This window comes from Schistocerca nitens, chromosome 1 (genome assembly GCF_023898315.1).
Source record: "Schistocerca nitens isolate TAMUIC-IGC-003100 chromosome 1, iqSchNite1.1, whole genome shotgun sequence".
NCBI lineage: Eukaryota > Metazoa > Arthropoda > Insecta > Orthoptera > Acrididae > Schistocerca > Schistocerca nitens.
In genome coordinates this window covers 117,150,416-117,172,559 of record NC_064614.1, presented here as the reverse complement: position 1 = coordinate 117,172,559, position 22,144 = coordinate 117,150,416, and the positions used below count along the sequence as shown (strand labels likewise).

Here is a 22,144-nt window from a genome sequence, read left to right as displayed (position 1 = left end):
TAAACCTAAGTAACCTAAGGACATCACACACATCCATGCCGGAGGCAAGATTCGAACCTGCGACCGTAGCGGTCGCGCGGTTCCAGACTGTAGCGCCGAGAACCGCTCGGCCACTCAGGCCGGCGATAGCCTTACAGTTGGATAAAATAGAATAGAGTGGGTTTAGCATTTGCTTAATTTGGTAAATGTTGTGTTCTGATGGATTGTGTTCTTTCTATGGCTCAAGAAAATTGCACAAGCTATGTTTGGAAAGTGTCAAACATGTGACGGTAAGTTTGGGTTTAAGAACATCCAAATAAAAGAACAATATGGTTGAAAGCAACATAATATTCCAGCTGCTTGTCATTTAAACGATCGTGGACGAAATTTTTCAATAGGTTACACAGGAACAAAGGATCAAACCCTGACACTGAGACCAACTTTGCAAGAAAAGCATTATGTATCCGCAAATGTAATGCATTAGCTCTTACTACATATTTTAACATTGTTTAAACTACGGGATAACATTTGTTTTTTGTAAAATATGGAAAAGTAGAAAAGTGATTTATAAGTGTAAGATGAGCGCTGAATTACATTTATTATAATTTATGAATAAGTTTTACGAATGAGAGCGAGCTTGACCCAGTGTCACAGATTGAGTACAAGATTGCCACCAAATAATGTTTTGGCCGGAATTTTATTGTCACTTCTAGACAGAGGTTAATATCGATAACATATTCTTATAACCCACAATACTAATTTTATAGATATTTAAGGCCTGTAGCAAATACAAAGTCACCGTCTGTAGTACTACACCCGTGATCCACTGGTCTTCTCAGTGATCCAGTCCAGATAACTGGAGACACGTGTGTAGACTGAGGGGTAGGGGGGCTCACCACAAAAGTGTCCCCACGACACCAGCCCCACAACCTTTCCCTCGTATAGCAGCGGACCCCCTTCATCACCCTGCAAAGTGATAAAGTTGCTTGTAGTATGTGTAGAACATCATACTTTAGAAAGATAAATTCTGATTATTCTTAACGTTATACATGTTTATTTTCACTCAACTTAAAAATATTAATTATCAGGATAAACTGTTATTCACATCTCTAAACATAAATCTCAGTATTTTAATTAAGATATTGATTGCAATCGAAATTTACACCATGTTATTTATCGAAACATATTATGAAACAACATCACAAGCAACTAATATTAGGGGTTCGAATAAAACTGCTAATCTTTACCTTTCCGAATGAAATGTGAACTTAACTCTACAAAAATTCATTTCTTAAATAAATTCATGATATTTACTTCGTATACTTCGACTGATGATAATTCTGTTTTATACATATTGAAATTTTCGTTTACCACGTTTGAAAGGGAACTTGATACTCTAGCTTTCGAATTATTAACCTGTTTCTATATACCAGTAAGTCCTACTTAAACACACTGCTCCAGTGAATACAGGTTGTTTATAAATGAATATCGTGGTTTTAATGCTTTATAATATTTATTACATTAAACTTACAGTTACAAATTATACGTCAAATGAAAGAGCAACTCAAACAGTTTTACCAAGAACCTTATAAATGTTCACTGGCATAGCGAAGTATGCGGTTGGTTGAACTTCACTGTACCCAAGTGCTGGATAGGCCACAAGGGGCCCAATGGCAGGGCTTGCTTTGCATGGTCTCCACGTTCACCCGACCTAACGCCATGCGATTTTTTCCTTTGGGGCTTCATCAAGGATCGTGTGTACATGCCTCCGCTACCAGCAGACCTCCCTGAATTAAGAAACCGGACTGAAGCAGCTGTTTCTACAATCACTGAAGACACACTTACCAACATTTGGGAAGAACTCAGCTATAGACTTGATGTGTGCTGTGTGACAAATGGTGCTCACACTGAACATTTATAAGTTTCTTGGTAAAACTGTTTGAGTTGCTCTTTCATTTGACATAACATTTATAACTGTAAGTTTAATATGCTAAATATTATAATGCGTTAAAACCCCAATATTCATTTATAAAGAGCCTATATATATATATATGGGGTGATAGTAGATAGCATATTGGCATAGCTACAGAGAGCAATCTGTGTCTGCCCTGCCAGATATATATAAGGAGCATTTATACATTTTAATGGTTTTCATATCTTCAACATATGTACAAACATAACTGAGAAATAGAGATGAACTAAAGACATCAAATGAAATATGCTAGTTAAATAATCAGTTTCTTCCTATACTCCAATGTGATTATGAAACATGTGCTCTTCACTCCAGCCTAGAGCAGTTAGTGCTCAATGCCACCAGCTCCAGCAGTCAGCACATAATGGTCTGCAGATTATGAGACATTAATCGAAATCAATTGCAGTTTTTTTAAATGAAATACACTGCCAGAAAAAAATTAGTATACTTGGAAAGACTATGTCGATTTTGATCCACTGATAGCATATGCCGGCTGGGGGGGATAGTTGATAGCATATTGGCAAAGCTACAGAGAGCCATCTGTGTCTGCCCTTTAATAGGGAATGTTCACAGCCTGATGTCCCACAGTAGTGCAAATGTGTAAAGCAAGGAGGCAACCATGCCACAGAGAAGCACTCATGCTTTCTGCACACAACTGAGCGAGTTTGAAATAGATCAAATTGTGCCTCTCAGAGTGGTGGCATGGTCCTTTCGGAGAATTGCCACACAAGTTGGACATGCTGTGTCGATTGTGCAACGATGCTCGTATCAGTAGCCACGTGAACATTCTCACTACTGTAGGCAGACGAGATTCTGGACGTCCCCACAGCACAGATGCCCACCAGGATCGTCGTATTATGAGAGCAGCAATGGCAGATTGTACAGCTGCCATGGCACAGATAAGAGGGCTTGTGAGCCCCGACATATCAACACGAAATGTTGAGAACTGGTTGTTACCAGTGTGACTACAGACATACACACGAAACTGTGGCAAACAAGTTGTTAGCAGTGGGACTGCAGCCACACACACTTCCAGCCCGTCTTCCACTCACGCCACAGCATCGACGTGCACAGCTCGACTGGTGCCGCCAGAGGATCACTTGGACGATGGAATGGCGCACCGCAATCTTTAGCAATAAAATCAGGTTCTGCCTGCATGCAGGTCATGGTCATCTGTTGTACGACATAGACCTGGTGAGCATTTCCTGGAGAGTGCATTCGTCCAAGATACACTGGCTCCACCCAAGGCATTATGAAGGTGCAATAAGCTACAATTCTTCTTCGCCTTTAGTGTTTCTGAGGGCGGGGGGGGGGGGGGGGGGCGCTAAAGAGTTGTTCCAACAAGATAGTGAGCGCACACACACACACACACACACACACGCAGTTTCCCTGGGCCGCACGATTTCTGGACTTGTCTCCAATCGAGCACATGTGGGATGTGACGAATTAAGAAGTGACTCATGCGACTCTTCAACGAACAACTCTTACAGAACTATCTGAAGAGTTCGAGCAGGCGTGGTATTACATATACCAGGAATGTATTCATCATTTGTACTATCGACTGGATGCTAGAGTCAGTGGTTGCCCTGGTGGCTGTGGAAGCTGCACCATGTACTAATATGCGTGTTTCAGCATGGGTCTATACTTTGTACCTCAGAACCACCTGTGCTAGTGACATGTAAATGTAATCATTTCGTATACTCCAATATGCACTGCTGCACCAATAAATCTTAAGTGAAGTGGAAGTGTCTAAAAGGACGTATTAATATTCTTTTCTGGCAGTGTATTTTATGTGGTGGAGACTGTTTTTATTATATTTTTAATTCTGAATAGTTCTCGGTTATTCAGGCGGGTGGTGTCGTCTAAAAGGCCAGATATTACGGCAAGTCGACTTCTTGCCATCTTCAGGCGTTCCTGGTGACTGAATGATAACTTTTTTTTACATACATTGCTGAACAGGGCCAATCACCTTAGCTGATTTTCAATGTATTGGTGTGTATGTTGGTGCTGAACACAGGTTATTTGGCATTTGAAGAAATGTCCGTGATTTTATTCGAACTTGGAAGTTCCCCAGCCAGCCACCACCAGGTTCAAATGGTGCAAACGGCTCTGAGCACTATGGGACTTAACATCTGAGGTCATCAGTCACCTAGAACTTAGAACTACTTACAACTAACTAACCTAAGGACATCACACACATCCATGCCTGAGGCAGCATTCGAACCTGCGACCGTAGCGGTCGCGCGTGTAGTGTTACCTTTTTATTTTATCTCCTCCTCATTAGCTATTGAGACAACATCGCTTTGTTATGTAATTTTAATTTTCACCAAAAGCACATTCAACACATCACGGAAAAATACACGTCTTTCGTATCAAGACAAGAGAGAGATCTTCATTAGTTCTTAAAAAACAAAAAACTACGCAAAAGTAAAAAAAAGAACAAAATTATTTATAAAATCGGTCGCTGGCGCAGCGCTCTTCTGCGTGCGCGATCGTAAATTATAACTTTGCGTAAGTCAAAGTACCATTACACGCGGTTCCAGACTGAAGCGCCTAGAATCGCTCAGCCACAGCGGCCAGCCCGCCTCTAGGTGGGGCTCTGCGCCAGTATGGGGTTGCTTTACACTGGCAAGTATGGGCATATTTCGGAAGCGATTGTTGGACCCATCCACAGATGCTGCCCATCTGGCCCTGTATGCTTTTCTTGATTCTGTCGTTCATCCCAGCAGCCTAGTGCGGTATGGCTGAGGAAGCAGGTGTCTCTGGTGTGGCAGCCCCTACCATTGCCTGAGGGAAGACCTGGCTGGTATTGAATCTGTACAGGATTCCATCTGTACGCTGTTCTACAGGTATCGTGGGCTCCATCTGAATGGCTTGTCTTTCTAGCACTGCCTTGCTGGGTATCGCGTCGCGTGAGGCGAGTTGTAGCTCTGTGGTGCAGTCGTCTAGCGGCGGATGACCTGTTGGCTTTTGGGGCGGGCAGGTGCAGCCGCATCCGTCGGCTCCTTTGCAGCATCCCTGTCAGTTCGTTGCGATTTAGCAGTGTCTGAGGTTGCTGGCTGCATTCTTCTACTATCCCCAGGTTCTGGCTTCCTTCAAATGGCAACGGTGTGTGGTGCTATCACGATGGTTGTGGAAGGGATCAGTTGGAGGGTTTCCTCCACGGCTGCCGTCAGGACAGCTAAGTACTGTTTCGACAGTAGTCAGATTCTTTCCGCCATCCTCTCGCAGATTTCTGCGTACTCTGTCGACTTGTTGGCGTCCCCTGGTTGGGCAGCAGGTGCTCATTGTCTTCTTGGTGGAGCAGGGATGGGAGGTTCAGTCGTGTGGGCCTTCTTTCCGCGCCTGCGTTTTGGCTTCTTTTCGTGGCGCCAACCCATTATGTGTGGGTAGCCCCGAAAGCTAGCCACATGGTTGCCGCCGCAGTTGCCGGCCGAAGTGGCCGTGCGGTTACAGGCGCTGCAGTCTGGAACCGCAAGACCGCTACGGTCGCAGGTTCGAATCCTGCCTCGGGCATGGATGTTTGTGATGTCCTTAGGTTAGTTAGGTTTAACTAGTTCTGAGTTCTAGGGGACTAATGACCTCAGCAGTTGAGTCCCATAGTGCTCAGAGCCATTTGAACCATTTGAACCGCCGCAGTTGACATGTGTTAGTGCAGTGACATTTGGACAGGAGCGTGTGGTCCTTACATGAGTTTGTGAACATTTTGCACGCACCTCAGCGTTTCACCAATATTTGCCACATGACCCAGCTGCTGGCAGCAGAAGCCTTGCTCACTCCTTTCCAGCAACGATGGTGCGACTTCGACCTCTAATTACGTCAGCCTCCAGACATGAATGATGTCTTTGTTCTTCTTGTGCCAGGCTGAGCCGACAAACTGGTTGACCGGCTGCCATTCCCTGTTTATCACCTGATGCAGGTCTATGACTCAGTAGAACCGTGTCGTCACAAGCCAGGGGTAGGCCATGCATAGTCGCCTTCACAGTCTCGCGCCTTCTGGGATCCCTGGGTACAGTCTCTGTGACAAGGTATTCAGTCAGAAGCTCCTTGGCGTCGTCATGTACTTATTGAGATGCAAAGGACAACGTCAGTAAACTCCCATTGTTCCTCGCCTTGCACATTAATCTCCTCGTATGACTTTGGCGATGGCGGCGTCTAGTTCTTCCTACGACTTATACCCTGCGCATTTTCCAAGAGTGCCAGAGGCAGGGCAATAACACAGTTTTTGGATTCGTCTGAGGTGAGTTCACGAGTGGTGGAGGCACTTGTTTCACTTTCTTGCAACTGGATTTTCTCTAAGTATATGGAGTTGATCATGCTGGCTGTGGCCGTATGGGACACATTTTCCTGGCCTGTAATCATCTTTACCTGTCATTTGCATCGGCGTTGCCTATGCCTCTTATTGTCTGGCATAGACACTAGCAGAAACATGGTATTTTGCTTTTAAAGACAGTTTTCTCGATCAGAGTAACTCGAAATACGAGACCTAATCCAGACCACCTAGTTCAGCATACATGCGACAGATGGCGCTGAATGCAGGGGTGGAAGACAGAGTCGGCAAGCGCTACACCTGTGGTAATGCTGACGGCGGTGGTGTGTATGTCAGTGAAGACACTGTCATCGACAGCCCTGCCTGGCCATGATATGACCATTCTGCTTTCGCATCTCAAAAGAGACACATAGCCTCAGGTGTCTTCAGCACCGACGATCGGGTGAAGCCAGTGATACTGCTGCCAGTGCGAAACTCTGAGTGATATTTTTTTTCCAGCGCATTTCATTCTTGTCTTAACTAGTGATACATAGTCGCACTTTCCCAGCCAATGTCTTAAACTAAGATCGTTCTGTTTCCATCTTTATTTTGTTTGTGATTATGCCAAGAGGAGTTATTTTTGGGAAGGGGGTAGGGAATATTTGCTAGCGTCTCGCAATTGGAGCTCTTGCCGACCCTGTCGTCGACCCCTGCATTGTAGTAGGAGTCTCAAGGGGTAGTTCAGTCATTCAACTTGCAGCTGCAGGGAAAATTCCAAAACCATTCCCCAGAACTGTTGGTGGCTTCCCCTTGTTTTGTAGTGCTTTTTTTTCTAAGGGTCCAAGGGTCATCACCTTGGGTCAGTGAAGTCTTCTTCTTGGTGGTGGGTTTTGGACACTGGGCGTTGACCTTCTCCACACAGTGGCGGTAGAACAGCCAGTTACGTTGCCATTTGTAGTCCTGTTCGTCTTCGTTTGGGATAGACCTTTCCTGCCATTCTGTGTTTATTACTTAATTACAGCTGTTGAAGAATTCGATGGTTTGCACTACTTGGTCAGTTCTTTCTGTTCAGATGACTGAGATGCTGTCTTTTCTGTTGATCTCTGGCATTGTGTTGTGTGCCGGCCGCGGTGGTCTAGCGGTTCTGGCGCTGCAGTCCGGAACCGCGGGACTGCTACGGTCGCAGGTTCGAATCCTGCCTCGGGCATGGATGTGTGTGATGTCCTTAGGTTAGTTAGGTTTAAGTAGTTCTAAGTTCTAGGGGACTTATGACCTAAGATGTTGAGTCCCATAGTGCTCAGAGCCATTTGAACCATTTTGAACCATTGTGTTGTGCATTTGCTCATCATCGGCTTCTTGCTCTATGATCTAGCAGGGCAGGTCTGCATCTCTCAGTGTTGCAGCATGAGGCCACCATGCGCCCATCTGCACCACTTCTGAATCTAATTATGGCCGACAATACTAGATATCTCTCAGCAGGAGGCAAGCCACTTCCATTCCTGTATGGAGCGTCATACTAAAGTGAGAGTCAGCCTCTTACAGAGCGGCGTCGATGTCGGCACGTGTATCGTCCTTCTCACAGCCTGTTGGTGTGCCATTTTCTGCCACTGCAGTGCCTTAGACTTCTCGGCGATCTGGTGCCCAGTGCCTTCATTGTACGGTGTCCTGCTGGTTACTCCCTCCACCATCCTCACCGACGTTGGGGGCAGCTGACGATGCAGGAAGGGGACCACTTCCGTCTCGCCTCTGGTCTGCTCTATGGGTGAAGTTGCGTCCTTGCTGCGCCTTCACCTCCTTCGACGCCTCTTTTTGACGTGGTCGGTGCGTGCCGAACTCGCCTGGAACGTCTTCTTCGTCGCTTGGAACGTCATCCACTGTTGCATTTCGCTGGCGTGGTTTCGGCCAGCAAAGACTCTGCAGCCACACCATCTTGCGACATGTGAACCACCACAGTGGGCGCATGCCAGTTGGTCTTATTTGCTCTCGGAAAGCTTGACTGTCGTGCTTGACAGACCACTCGGCACACACTGGTTGATTGCAGCAGTATTTTGTTACATACTCCTCTTCTTGGTACTTATAGCACTGCGACTAAGTGACGAGTCCCACCGGGAGAGGCTCCACTTTCACGTCAACGCTCATGAACTTGTTCAGTTCATAGACCGGTTTGGCTTCCTTTCTTCTTTTATGGATGTCAGCTATGTCTACAGCCAAGACAAGCACAAGCGTGGCAGCTTCTTCTTTTGGCGGTCCTGCTGTAGGTTTTTTTTTTATCCAGACATGTTTTTCTTCTTATCGGTTCTGTTATGTAGACTGACAGCCACATCTCTGAACCCAGCAGGTAGCGTACCTCCGCAGACTGTGTATCTATTTCAAAGCCATGGTATTCCTCTGAAGAGCACCTTGATTGCTGCCATTTTCTTCTTTGGTTGCATCTTCTCTCGTCCTAGAACAATGTATTGGCTGCAGAGAGGCTTGAGAGCCTCATAGTCAGCGCAGAGTCCATTCGAACCTCTAGTAGAGCGTCATTGTCAAGGCATTTGATGATGATGTTTTATTTCACAGTGTCTTTGAGTGCGCAAAGGAAGCCCAACTAGTCTTCAGCCTGATACCGGACAAATATAGGTGGTGTCAAAGCATCTCAGTCACACATGGTCTGCTCTCTGACTGTGTGGCAGTCGGTCTTCGTCCATCTTATCACAGCTGGCAGAGTTAACGACTATGATGTGGTTGCTGTCGGTGCTACCCAGTTCTTGTTGCAAGATTTTTATCCTCAGCCAGCTCCTCGGGCCACATCGCTGCTGTGCCTCCAGTCACAGTTGCCCTCTTCAGGTTCCCACATCCCTGTTTTCTCACAGTGTGTGCACACTGACACAACAGTTTGCTTCCACTGTTAAAACAACAAACACAATGGGTTTTCCAGGTGCATGCAACCCACGAGCTACCTGTTGGGTGCTGCCTTTATATCCTCTCTCCCCTCCCCCTTCCAGCATCTCCACTCGGCGCCTCCGGGTACAGACCTAGTGCGATGATGAGGGAAGTGCAGTGTTGGGCGTCGACCCGTTTGCAAATAACACGTGATCCATGTTTGAAGACCTTCTTCTTTTTCAGGAAACAAGACGGTGCACAACTGACAAAGTGTGGCTTAACGATCCACACGTCATGCAACTAGTATTAAATAAGTAAGGAATTTTACTCACCATGAAACTCTGTAACAGAAGAATTTACAGTATCCTCCAGATAGCTTTAATATACTAAAGAACACTTGAATATGCACAACTCGTATAATTTACAAAAGCTGCACAAAACAGAACCTCACGTCTCTCAACAATAAAACGGTAGCCAGTCCCACAAACTGCTTGTGGCAGTTTCTAGAGCCCGTTCCTTCACGTGATTCTAAAATCAGTCGCGAGATTGAAACACTGACCAGGAAACATCAAGTGTTCCTAGATACATTAGGAAACATCATATGTTCCTAGGCACACTATCCTCCAGGTACAACAACTCCCCCACTCTGTAAGAGGCAGGAAAATGGCCCTTCCTCGCCCCGGCATACTTTTCACCACCAGCTCGCCGTTTACTTACAGTGCAGGCGTCGTAGTGCTTGTTGTTCTTGAAACGAATTGCACAGATCTGCGTAGGGTGGACGTTGTAATTGATGTCTTGCCACACGGACTCACACAGCCACTGCTGCCATATGTGTATGTCCACTTTGCGCAGGCCATCTTGAATCTGTCCGAAGTACTGTGAAAAAAGAACAGTCTTTTCTTACACTAGAGTTACGCTAGTATGTTCCAGTTTTCAAAACCCAGTATTTAAGCACAAAAATGTATGATGTGAATCTTCTATAATAGGCCCACCATTAGAAGAGCTCAATATTCTAACACAACATAGAAATAAATAATAAGAACATCATGAATTGCCGGCCGTGGTGGCCAAGCGGTTAAAGGCGCTACAGTCTGGAACCGCGCGACCGCTGCGGTCGCAGGTTCGAATCCTGCCTCGGGCATGGATGTGTGTGATGTCTTTAGGTTAGTTAGGTTTAATTAGTTCTAAGTTCTAGGCGACTGATGACCTTAGAAGTTAAGTCGCATAGTGCTCAGAGCCATTTGAACCAACATCATGAATTACAATCTAATTTAAATTAGGACTCATCTCACATTTAAGGTCTGAAGCTGCAACATTGTTGTACCTCTGCAGAGAGTGCTCCACTCTCCACAGTGACAGAAAATAGCTTTAAAGTCTATCACTGACACTCCATGTATGTAATACTTGTATATAATTTCTCTAAGTATAGGAAGTAGCTGTTTCTAATTTTTATTAGAATCAGAGTTAGGTGAATGTTTTCGAAACAGGACGAAAGTTTTGCATCCAGAAACAATCTGAAACACAGGAAGTAATTTCAAAAGTTATTGAACTCGTTGAAATAGTTTTTATTTTCGTTGAGTACCAAAATATCTTCCTCGGCGACTGGGTGCTCTTAAATTTCATACCGCATTTTCGTTTACTATGCAAAGCTCCAAATTTTTTTGGTCAGTATTTAACCCACATTTGTATGAAGTTTAAAGTCTTACCTCCTACAGTAACCACGTACAAATTATGAAATTCAAACGTGGCATAGATTTTTTCTGTAAAGTCTGCAGACATGTCTAAAGTCTGTTCTTTATTTCAATTAGCGCCTGAGTTACGCTTTTTCCTTGAGAAATTTTCTCATTGAAGGGCAGGGTGGAGAAATTAGAGAAATTTTCGCTCCCAGAAAGTATCCTATTTGAGAAATACCAGGCGCAGTGCTTTGAGCAGAGGAAGTAACGACACAGAGTGAGATAACAATGTCATTGGCATAATGTTAACGGAAGTAGTCCAGTCAGTTCGGCTGTAAAATGCCAGCAAATTTAAACAATACCGCAAAGTAGTCGATGACAAGGGAGTTGCAATAGTACCGCAATTTCACCATTGGTTGGGAATGTTGCACCTACAGGTGCAAGCTGGCCGGAGTGCCGGCCGGTGTGGCCGAGCGGTTCTAGGTGCGTCAGTCTGGAACCGCGCGACCGCTACAGTCGCAGGTACGAATCCTGCCTCGGGCATGGATGTGTGTGATGTCCTTAGGTTAGTTAGGTTTACGTAGTTCTCAGTTCTAGAGGACTGATGACCTCAGATGTTAAATCCCATAGTGCTCAGAGCCATTTTTTGAACCGGCCGGAGTGGGCGAGCGGTTCTAGGCGCTACAGTCTGGAACCGCGCGACCGCTACGGTCGCAGGTTCGAATCCTGCCTCGGGCATGGATATGTGGGATGTCCTTAGGTTAGTTAGGTTTAAGTAGTTGTAAGTTCTAGGACCCGTGGTCTACGGGTAGCGTATTTGATTCATAATCAAAACGTCTTCGGTCCCGGATCGATCCCCGCCACTGCCTAAATTTCGACAAATAATCAGCATTGGCGGCCAAAGACTTCCGGCATAAGAAGTTAGCCTCATTCTGCCAACGGCCTTGTCAAAGAGGGCGGAGGAGCGGATAGAGGTTCAGGGCACTCTCTTGTCCTAGGGGTGGGAAATTGCCCCTAAAGGCGGAAGAATCAGCAATGATCAACGACATGAGGATGCAGAAGGCAATGGAAACCACTGCATTAAAGACACGTAACGTGTACCCACAGGACATGTGGCCTGTAATTGAAGAAGTGTCATGATGATCTCTCCATTGGCAAAAGATTCCGGAATAGTCCCCCATTCGGGTCTCCGGGAGGGGACTGCCAAGGGGGAGCTTACCATGAGAAAAAGATTGAATAATCAACGAAAGGATAACGTTCTACGAGTCGGGGCGTGGAATGTCAGAAGCTTGAACGTGGTAGGGAAACTAGAAAATCTGAAAAGGGAAATGCAAAGGCTCAATCTAGATATAGTAGTGGTCAGTGAAGTGGAAGAAAGACAAGAATTTCTGGTCAGATGAGTATCGGGTAATATCAACAGCAGCAGAAAATGGTATAACAGGTGTAGGATTCGTTATGAATAGGAAGGTAGGGCAGAGGGTATGTTACTGTGAACAGTTCAGTGACCGGGTTGTTCTAATCAGAATCGACAGCAGACCAACACCGACAGCGATAGTTCAGGTACACATGCCGACGTCGCAAGCTGAAGATGAACAGATAGAGAAAGTGTATGAGGATATTGAAAGGGTAATACAGTATGTAAAGGGGGACGAAAATCTAAGTCATGGGCGACTGGAATGCAGTTGTAGGGGAAGGAGTAGAAGAAAAGGTTACAGGAGAATATGTGCTTGGGACAAGGAATGAAAGAGGAGAAAGACTAATTGAGTCCTGTAACAAGTTTCAGCTAGTAATAACGAATACCCTGTTCAAGAATCACAAGAGGAGGAGGTATACTTGGAAAAGGCCGGGAGATACGGGAAGATTTCAATTAGATTAAATCATGGTCAGACAGAGATTCCGAAATCAGATACTGGATTGTAAGGCGTACCCAGGAGCAGATATAGAATCAGATCACAATATAGTAGTGATGAAGAGTAGGCTAAGTTCAAGACATTAGTCAGGAAGAATCAATACTCAAAGAAGTGGGATACGGAAGTACTAAGGAATGACGAGATACGTTTGAAGTTCTCTAACGCTATAGATACAGCAATAAGGAATAGCGCAGTAGGCAGTACAGTTGAAGAGGAATGGACATCTCTGAAAAGGGCCATCACAGAAGTTGGGAAGGAAAACATAGGTACAAAGAAGGTAGCTGCGAAGAAACCATGGGTAACAGAAGAAATACTTCAGTTGATTGATGAAAGGAGGAAGTACAAACAAGTTCCGGGAAAATCAGGAATACAGAAATACAAGTCGCTGAGGTATGAAATAAATAGGAAGTGCAGGGAAGCTAAGACGAAATGGCTGCAGGAAAAATGTGAAGACATCGAAAAAGATATGATTGTCGGAAGGACAGACTCAGCATACAGGAAAGTCAAAACAACCTTTGGTGACATTAAAAGCAACGGTGGTAACATTAAGAGTGCAACGGGAATTGCATTGTTAAATGCAGAGGAGAGAGCAGATAGGTGGAAAGAATACATTGAAAGCCTCTATGAGGGTGAAGATTTGTCTGATGTGATAGAAGAAGAAACAGGAGTCGATTTAGAAGAGATAGGGGATCCAGTATTAGAATCGGAATTTAAAAGAGCTTTGGAGGACTTACGGTCAAATAAGGCAGAAGGGATCGATAACATTCCATCAGAATTTCTAAAATCATTGGGGGAAGTGGGAACAAAACGACTATTCACGTTGGTGTGTAGAATATATGAGTCTGGCGATATACCATCTGACTTTCGGAAAAGCATCATCCACACAATTCCGAAGACGGCAAGAGCTGACAAGTGCGAGAATTATCGCACAATCAGCTTAACAGCTCATGCATCGAAGCTGCTTACAAGAATAATATACAGAAGAATGGAAAAGAAAATTGAGAATGCGCTAGGTGACGATCAGTTTGGCTTTAGGGAAAGTAAAGGGACGAGAGAGGCAATTCTGACGTTTCGGCTAATAATGGAAGCAAGGCTAAAGAAAAATCAAGACACTTTCATAGGATTTGTCGACCTGGAAAAAGCGTTCGACAATATAAAATGGTGCAAGCTGTTCGAGATTCTGAAAAAAGTAGGGGTAAGCTATAGGGAGAGACGGGATCATATACAATATGTACAACAACCAAGAGGAAATAATAAGAGTGGACTATCAAGAACGAAGTGCTCGTATTAAGAAGGGTGTAAGACAAGGTTGTAGCCTTTCGCCCCTACTCTTCAATCTGTACATCGAGGAAGCAATGATGGAAATAAAAGAAAGGTTCAGGAGTGGAATTAAAATACAAGGTGAAAGGATATCAGTGATACGATTCGCTGATGACATTGCTATCCTGAGTGAAAGTGAAGAGGAATTAAATGATCTGCTGAACGGAATGAACAGTTTAATGAGTACACAGTATGGTTTGAGAGTAAATCGGAGAAAGACGAAGATAATGAGAAGTAGTAGAAATGAGAACAGCGAGAAACTTAACATCAGGATTGATGGTCACGAAGTCAATGAAGTTACGAAATTCTGCTACCTAGGCAGTAAAATAACCAATGACGGACGGAGCAAGGAGGACATCAAAAGCAGACTCGCTATGGCAAAAAAGGCATTTCTGGCCAAGAGAAGTCTACTAATATCAAATACCGGCCTTAATTTGAGGAAGAAATTTCTGAGGATGTACGTCTGGAGTATAGCATTGTATGGTAGTGAAACATGGACTGTGGGAAAACCGGAACAGAAGAGAATCGAAGCATTTGAGATGTGGTGCTATAGACGAATGTTGAAAATTAGGTGGACTGATAAGGTAAAGTATGAGGAGGTTCTACGCAGAATCGGAGAGGAAAGGAATATGTGGAAAACACTGATAAGGAGAAGGGACAGGATGATAGGACATCTGCTAAGACATGAGGGAATGACTTCCATGGTACTAGAGGGAGCTGTAGAGGGCAAAAACTGTAGAGGAAGACAGAGATTGGAATACGTCAAGCAAATAACTGAGGACGTAGGTTGCAAGTGCTACTCTGAGATGAAATGGTTAGCACAGGAAAGGAATTCGTGGCGGGCCGCATGAAACCAGTCAGTAGACTGATGACCAAAAAAATTAAGTTCTAGTTGAATGATGACCTCAGAAGTTAAGTCTCATAGTGCTCAGAGCCATTTGAACCATTTTGAATCTAGATATGTAAGGGGGTGGGGGCTGTGGGGGGAGGGGGTTCAAGCTTAGTTCTGGCTATCGACTTTCACATTTTCATCTTTTCTAATCTTTCTCAAGTTTCTCTCAGAAAATTACGGGTAACTCCTTCTCCACCATGTACGAACTACACGGTAATGATCGCCGTAGCCCAGCCGTTCAGTGCTTTAATGATGTCTTTAGTAATAATCATAGGCCGTATAACTGCTCATCGATGTATATATCTACACTACTTTCTTTCTACAGGACATATGTCAAAATGACAAGAAAGCTTCTGTTCGACTCTTCTGAAGTATGTAAGAAGAAGCTTGGCTAATGTAACTATGCTTCTCAAGCTTCAGTTGTACCCACCAACCTTTCCTAATCGAAAATAGTATTAGCTGCCGCTGAGTTCCGTTTTCTGTAATGCACTATAACTTGTCCACGATGTCACTTCGATATCATTCGCGGGGAGTGAATATTTTTCTTAATTTATGGCCAATTTTGAGCTTGACGTCCTACAATATATGTTAATGAAATAAACTCAGTCACTTGAAAATGGCATAAAAGACAGAAACATGGGTCGTAATTAAATAATGAACAATGCAGCCAACTGGCGGTGTGTTCATTTCTTTAAACAAAAGTTGCTTATGAAATATAGACCTGCTCAGTTTTGGTGGCAAGCACGTTTGAAGGTCAGCTTCTCGAATAAGCTATGTTTCTATAATAAATACCTCATTCTTAACAGTGGTTACAATGGTATTCGTCTACTTAGGATAGATGCTTTGTTCTTTGACAGCAAAATTTCAACATCCAACGCTCTACACTTTTTCTGTGGAACTGATTCCCAGTCATTCAGCTGGCATCATCAGTCTTTTACCAAAGTATTTTAAATCTGCATTCTTTGCAGATACCTGCACACAGAGTGGACAAAATCATTTTTGTATATTTGAGACATCACTGACAAACCTATTACACACATCCCGTCTATGTGACGAAGACGTATTCACATGACTGAGGGATACTCGTAATGATCTAACTGAAGGAGGTAAACGCACTGGCGAAAAAAAAAATCGCAACACCAAAATGTAATTAATGTAGAGAAATAATATTTCTGTAAAACATTTCTCTAGGTAACATACTTATGTGATTTACATTGCAAGATCACAGGTTAACATAAGCGCTAGATAAACCATTGTAAATGTGAAAGGCCGGTACATTAGTAACTGGTTTAAACGCCAGAATGTTGAATGCAAGCGTGCAAAGGTGCATGCATTGTGTTTTACAGGCGGCGGATGTCAGTATATGGGACGAATTTCCATGACTGTTGCACTTCGTCAGTCAGTACAAGGACGTTTAAAGCTGTTTATGGATGAGGCTGGAGTTGTCATCCAATGATGTCCCTTATGTGCTCGATCGTAGAAAGATCAGGTGATCGAGCAGGACAAGGCAACATGCCGACACTGTAGAGCATGCTGGGTTACAACGGCTGTCTGTGGACGAGCGTTATCCTGTTGTAAAACACCCCCTGGAATGTTCTTCATAAATGGCAACACAACTACTCGAATGACCAGACTGACGTAAGTGCAATAAGGGTTCGTGGGATAACCACGAAAATGCTCCTGCTGTCATGCGAAATTGCACCCCAGACCATAACTCCAGGTGTAGGTCCAGTATATCCAGCATGCAGATAGGTTGGTTGGAGGCCCTCAATTGCCTTCCTTTTAACCAACCTACTATCATCACTGGCACTAAGATAGAACCAGCTTTCATCAGAAAGCACAACTGACCTCCACCCTGCCCTTCAATGAGATCTCACTTAACACCATTCTAGCCGCAAATGGAGGTGCTCAGGGGTCAGTGGAATGCCCGATACAGATTATCTGGCTCTGAACTGTTCTTGAAGTAATCGATTTGTAACAGTTCGTTGCATCACTGTGGTACCAAATTCTGCACAAATTGCTGCAGCAGATGCACTACGATGCGTAAGAAACATACGCTGAACACGATAGTCTTCCCACGTGGCCGCTGAAGCCTGGTCGTCTTGCGACCAAACATTCTCGTGACCATCGCTACCAACAACCATGTACAATGGCCACATTCCTGCCAAGTCTTTCTGCAATATCGAGTGCGGCTGGTCGCGGCGGAGGTTCGAGTCCTCCCTCGGGCATAGGTGTGTGTGTTCGTCCTTCGGATAATTTAGGTTAAGTAGTGTGTAAGCTTAGGGACTGATGACCTTAGAAGTTAAGTCCCATAAGATTTCACACACATTTGAACATTTGCAATATCGAAGAAGAAACATTCAGCTTCTCATAGCCCTATTACGCGGCCTCTTTCAGGCTCAGTGAGACGTTGATAATGGTTTCTTTGTCGTCTTGAAGGCATTCTTTCCTAACATCATGACACCATGTCCAGTCTCAAAGGTAACTAACGCTCACAATCGTTACAGCATGTGTTTAGAGCAAACCTGATTTGCATCCTCATAGTGGTACTACTAGCGCCTTCTTACGCGACTGAGGCGAAATTTGAATAGACACTATCTTTCAGATGTAGAAACACACCTGCCAACTTTCGTTCATTTTGCACAACTCCTTGGTACTTCAGATTTTTTCCGTCGGTATAGCTCTCTGTAGTGAAACTTCCTGGCAGATTAAAGATCTGTGTTGGACTGTGATCGTTGCGTCGAACTGCGCGCCAGTCTAAACAAGTAGGCAACGAAATAAATAATGTAGCGACAACAACACGTACATACAATGGGGAGAGAAATCTGGAGTTTGTCTGATAAAGTACATTAAATACGTCCATAACAGCAAAACCGCAATAGCAAAAGAAATTAGAGTTTGAAAAGAGCGAAAGTAAGAGTAATAATCAATAGTTCTGGATTCAGGCTAACTGGGTCGCCATGGTGAAAGTCAGACATCAGATATTGCTCATATGACGCGTTTTGGAATTTGTCCATCATCAGATATGCAGGAGCTATTATTGCGCGTAGATACAGTATGAAATGAAATGAGTGTATGACATTGTTGGCCGGGAGGCCCCATCCTGGGAAGTTCGGCCGCCAAGTGCAAGTCTTATTGCAGTCGACGCCACATTGGGCGGCGTGTGCCGGTGATGACGATGAAATGATGATGAGGAGAACACAACACCCAGTCCACGAGCGGAGAAAATCTCCAACCAGGCCGGGAATCGAACCCGGGACCGATTGCAGGGAAGGCAAGCATGTTACCACCCAGCTAAGTATACAGACAAGTAGATACAGTGTTCCAGTAGTATGTGAAACAAACATTAGCGGACTACTGATAATTATAATAATGGTCGCCTGCCTCCTGCATTACTTTACGTCACATTTGTAAAAATAAGAGTATCAAGACAACAGCCTCTAAAAGAACCGAAAGTAAAACGCTAAATAATGGAAGGCTTCAGATCTAAAGTAGGTGAAAAATAGAAAAGAATAATACGTTTCGCTGTTTGCCAATGACAAGCTGTAGAATAGATGGTAGATATAAAACTGTCAACGTAAACAATTAATGTCGTCCTATGATTACCACTGATCAGTCAGGACATTAAGACACCTCCTTAATACCTGGTAAGTTCACCTTTGGCATGGATAACAGCGGCGACGCTAGTGGCATCGAAGCAATGAGACCTTAGTAAGTGGCTGGGGGGAGTTGCACCTCATTTGCACAGCCAATCACCTAATTCCCGTAAATTCCGAGGACGTGCACGATGACCTCTGACGCTACTTTCAATCACATCCCAAATGTGCTCGATCAGGCTAAGATCTGGTGATTTGGGGGAGGGAGCACATCAATTGGAACTCGCCATAGTGTTGCTCGAACGACTGCGTTACATTCCTTGCTTTGTGACAAGGCTCATTATCTTACTGAAAAATGCCATTGCCCTCGAGAAACATGATCGTCATGAAGGGTTGTACGTGGTCTGCAACTAGTGTACGATACTGCTTGGCCGTCATGGGGTCCTGCGCGAGCTCCAGTGGACCCATGGATGTACACATGAATATTCGCCGGAACATAATAGAGCCACCGGCAGATGATGTCTGTCCTGCAATATGAGAGTCAAGAAGCTGTTCCCCTGGAAGACACGATGAAGACACGATGAAGAAGATATCGGGTTTCATTAGACCATGCAACACTCTGCCACTGCGCCAACGTCCAGAGCCTATAGTCATGTTCTCATTTCAGTCGCAGGTGCGATGTTGTGGTGTTAAAATTGGCACATGCATGGGTCATCGGCTGCAGAGACCCGTCGTTTGGAGTGTTTGGCGCATTGTGTGTTCAGACACACTTGTATTCTGCCCAGCATTAAAGCCTGATGTCACTTCTGTCACAGCTCGCGGCTGTCCTGTTTTATCAGGAAACTGAGAATGTTGGTAACACTCAGAAAAATAAATGAAACTCTGTATTAAAAAGATGGCAGTTACAGTGATGTGTAACGTAAAGAGTGAACTGAAAGTGAACTGTAAGATGTCCACCTGGTTGCCAGATGAGAAAAAGCAGTTTGCTTGGATAGAATGAATTAGAAGTTACCTGTAAGTACCTTTCCATTTTATAAAAAACGTGAAGGAACTGTTTTTAAATCTATAACCTAGATGCGAAACCATAATCTATGTGTAAAAATGGACAAATCATGTAATATTTCAGGATACCCACTGAAGATGCCTTATAAAAAAGGCGAAACGCGTCTGGGTGCACAAGTAAAAATAAAAATTTCGATGTGCAGCATGCAAAAAAGGCATTTTCTTTGAAACAACTGCAATTTATATACAGCTGCTGCGAAAAAGACGATTACAAGAAACGTGTTATATAAGCCTTGCGAAGCATTTCCAGTTGGTCTCTTCCACAGATTCAGAAGACTACATCTCAACATCCGTAAAACCATGGAACACATAACGTTCAACAATATTTGTAAATCCAATAACCTTCTACCTAACTATATCCATGTAAAGATTAAAAACAGTTCGTCTAGTTCTATAAAAACGAAAGAAACAGCTCAGAAAGTTTGGCTAAAATACGAAATCAAAGCTCTACACTCGTAAAAACAAACTTTATCTCGAAAACTATATAATACTGATGTACAACTTTGCAAATAACATTAACAATCCTGCTGTTTCTTCTGATCTGGTCAGAAAGGTTGAAAGTTACACTGACACTGTCTTGAAAGAAAATGAAGAAAAACATAAGGAAAAAAAAGATAACACAGCTGATGAGACAACAAATACAACAAAGAAACTTAACAATAAACAACCAAAACACACACACAAATTTTATCCACGTTTGATGAATCTCACAGACACACAACTGAACAATGAAGGAAAAGAGCTCTTAGAAAAAGGACTGAAATACAACATGAATACAAAAGTAGATGAAGAATATACAGAAAACCTCATAATACAATAAGAAGCCATCCTAAAGCGAGAGGAGAAAAGTGAAAACAGCAATGTAAACATTGGGCTAACAAGGGAATTGATAAAAAAAGAAATACTTAAAAATATTACAGATACAAAAACGCAAACTGACATAAAAAGTAAAAACACAGAATCCGAAACTCTCATAAAACTCAGAAACAAACTCCAAAATGAAAACATCATTATTACTAAAGCATACAAAGGAAATATAGTAGTTCTTATGCCCAAACAGCAATACATTGACAATGCACAAGAGTTAATTTCACAAAATAATATTAAAAAATTGAAATCAGACTCAACAAACAGATTTTAGGCCAAGGTAAACAATATGTTAAAAATATAGACTACACACTGGATGACAGAGAAAAAGGTAAATTTATACAGAACAATCCTACGGCACCCACTCTCTAATGCCAACCAAAAATCCATAAACCAAATATCCGAGTATAACATATTTAAAACTTAAAAGAAGTTCCCACTTACAAACTTAAAGGAATCATGTTGATATAACTAACAGAAACTTATAAAATAGAAGATGACAGTACTACAAGCAACAACTCACAATTAATACAACTTATAAACGATATAAAAATCCCAGACACAGCTACTGTACTCTCTTTTGACATAGAAAACATGTACTCTAACATTCCAATAGCAGAAACAATAAATATCATAGAACAAAACCTGAAGGACAACAGCCAGCTACCTGATGAACACATCAAAGAAATACACAAGTTTCTGGAACTGATAACTGAACAAAACTAATTTAATTTCAATAATGAATACTATTTACAAGAAGATGGGCTACCAATGGGATCACCAGTACCAGGTGCCCTAGCAAACATTTTCATAAACTATGTAGGAAACTTAATTTTCAAAAATGTTATCAAAAAGAATTACAACATACTTCATTGGGTCAGATACATAGATGAGATCCTTTGTTTAATAGATGAACCTCAGGCAAAAATTGACCAGTTGCATACAGTTATAAACACAATACACAGAAAGATAAGATTCACAATGTAAAAAGAACAGAACAACCAATTAAACCTTTTATATACAACTATTAAAAAAGAAAACAATCAGCATAGCTTTGAAATCTACCGTAAACCTACAACAACTGACACAATCCTACATCAGACTTTTAATCAGTCACACTCACAGAAACAATCAACACTCAGACACATGCTTTGGAAGCTCAACACAGTACCACTCAGCACAGAAAATTACCAGAAAGAACTAGACATCACCACACAAATAGCAACAAAGAATGGATACAATATGGATCTAGTCACGAAATTAAACAAAAAAATTAAATAACAAATACAGTCAGTGAACACAGTACATAGACACCCACAAACAACAGTACAACAAAACACTCTACAAACAGCCACAGAGACAGAACAATAACAACACAAAGAATACAGGAAAACAAGAAAGAAGATTCAAGATGGTACGCAATGACATAGAAGCACAAATTCACACATAAGATAACGAACATTTTCAAAAGACAAGGGATAAACATAGCATGCAAAACAGACAATTCAATCCAAAGGTACATTCCAAAAGTAACAAAAACCTCAGATATCTACCAAAAAGCAGGAACCTACCAACTACAGTACAGCACATGTGATAGAAGGTGTATAGGATAAACCAGCAGAACATTTGACACCTGGCACAAAGAACATATCAGAGCATGGAAATATGCAATGAGCCACTCAACTTTTGCAGAACATTTGAGAGAAAATAACCACAAACCTACTACAAGAGAAAATGATATGAAAATAATTAGAATAAA

The 22,144-nt window shown here is 43.0% G+C and overlaps 1 protein-coding gene across 1 annotated transcript in view; it reads right to left on the bottom strand.

Moving 5' to 3' along the window:
* Positions 1-767: 767 nt before the first annotated feature.
* LOC126193160 (hypodermin-B-like) overlaps positions 768-22,144 on the bottom strand; it is a 119,717-nt gene continuing 98,340 nt past the window's right edge. Inside the window, exons 6-7 of the mRNA XM_049932706.1 lie at positions 9,783-9,941; positions 768-945 (exon numbers count right to left, since the gene is read on the bottom strand). Of these exons, the coding sequence (XP_049788663.1) occupies positions 790-945; positions 9,783-9,941 (315 nt within the window). The 3' untranslated portion in view covers positions 768-789. The remainder of the gene's footprint in view (positions 946-9,782; positions 9,942-22,144) is intronic.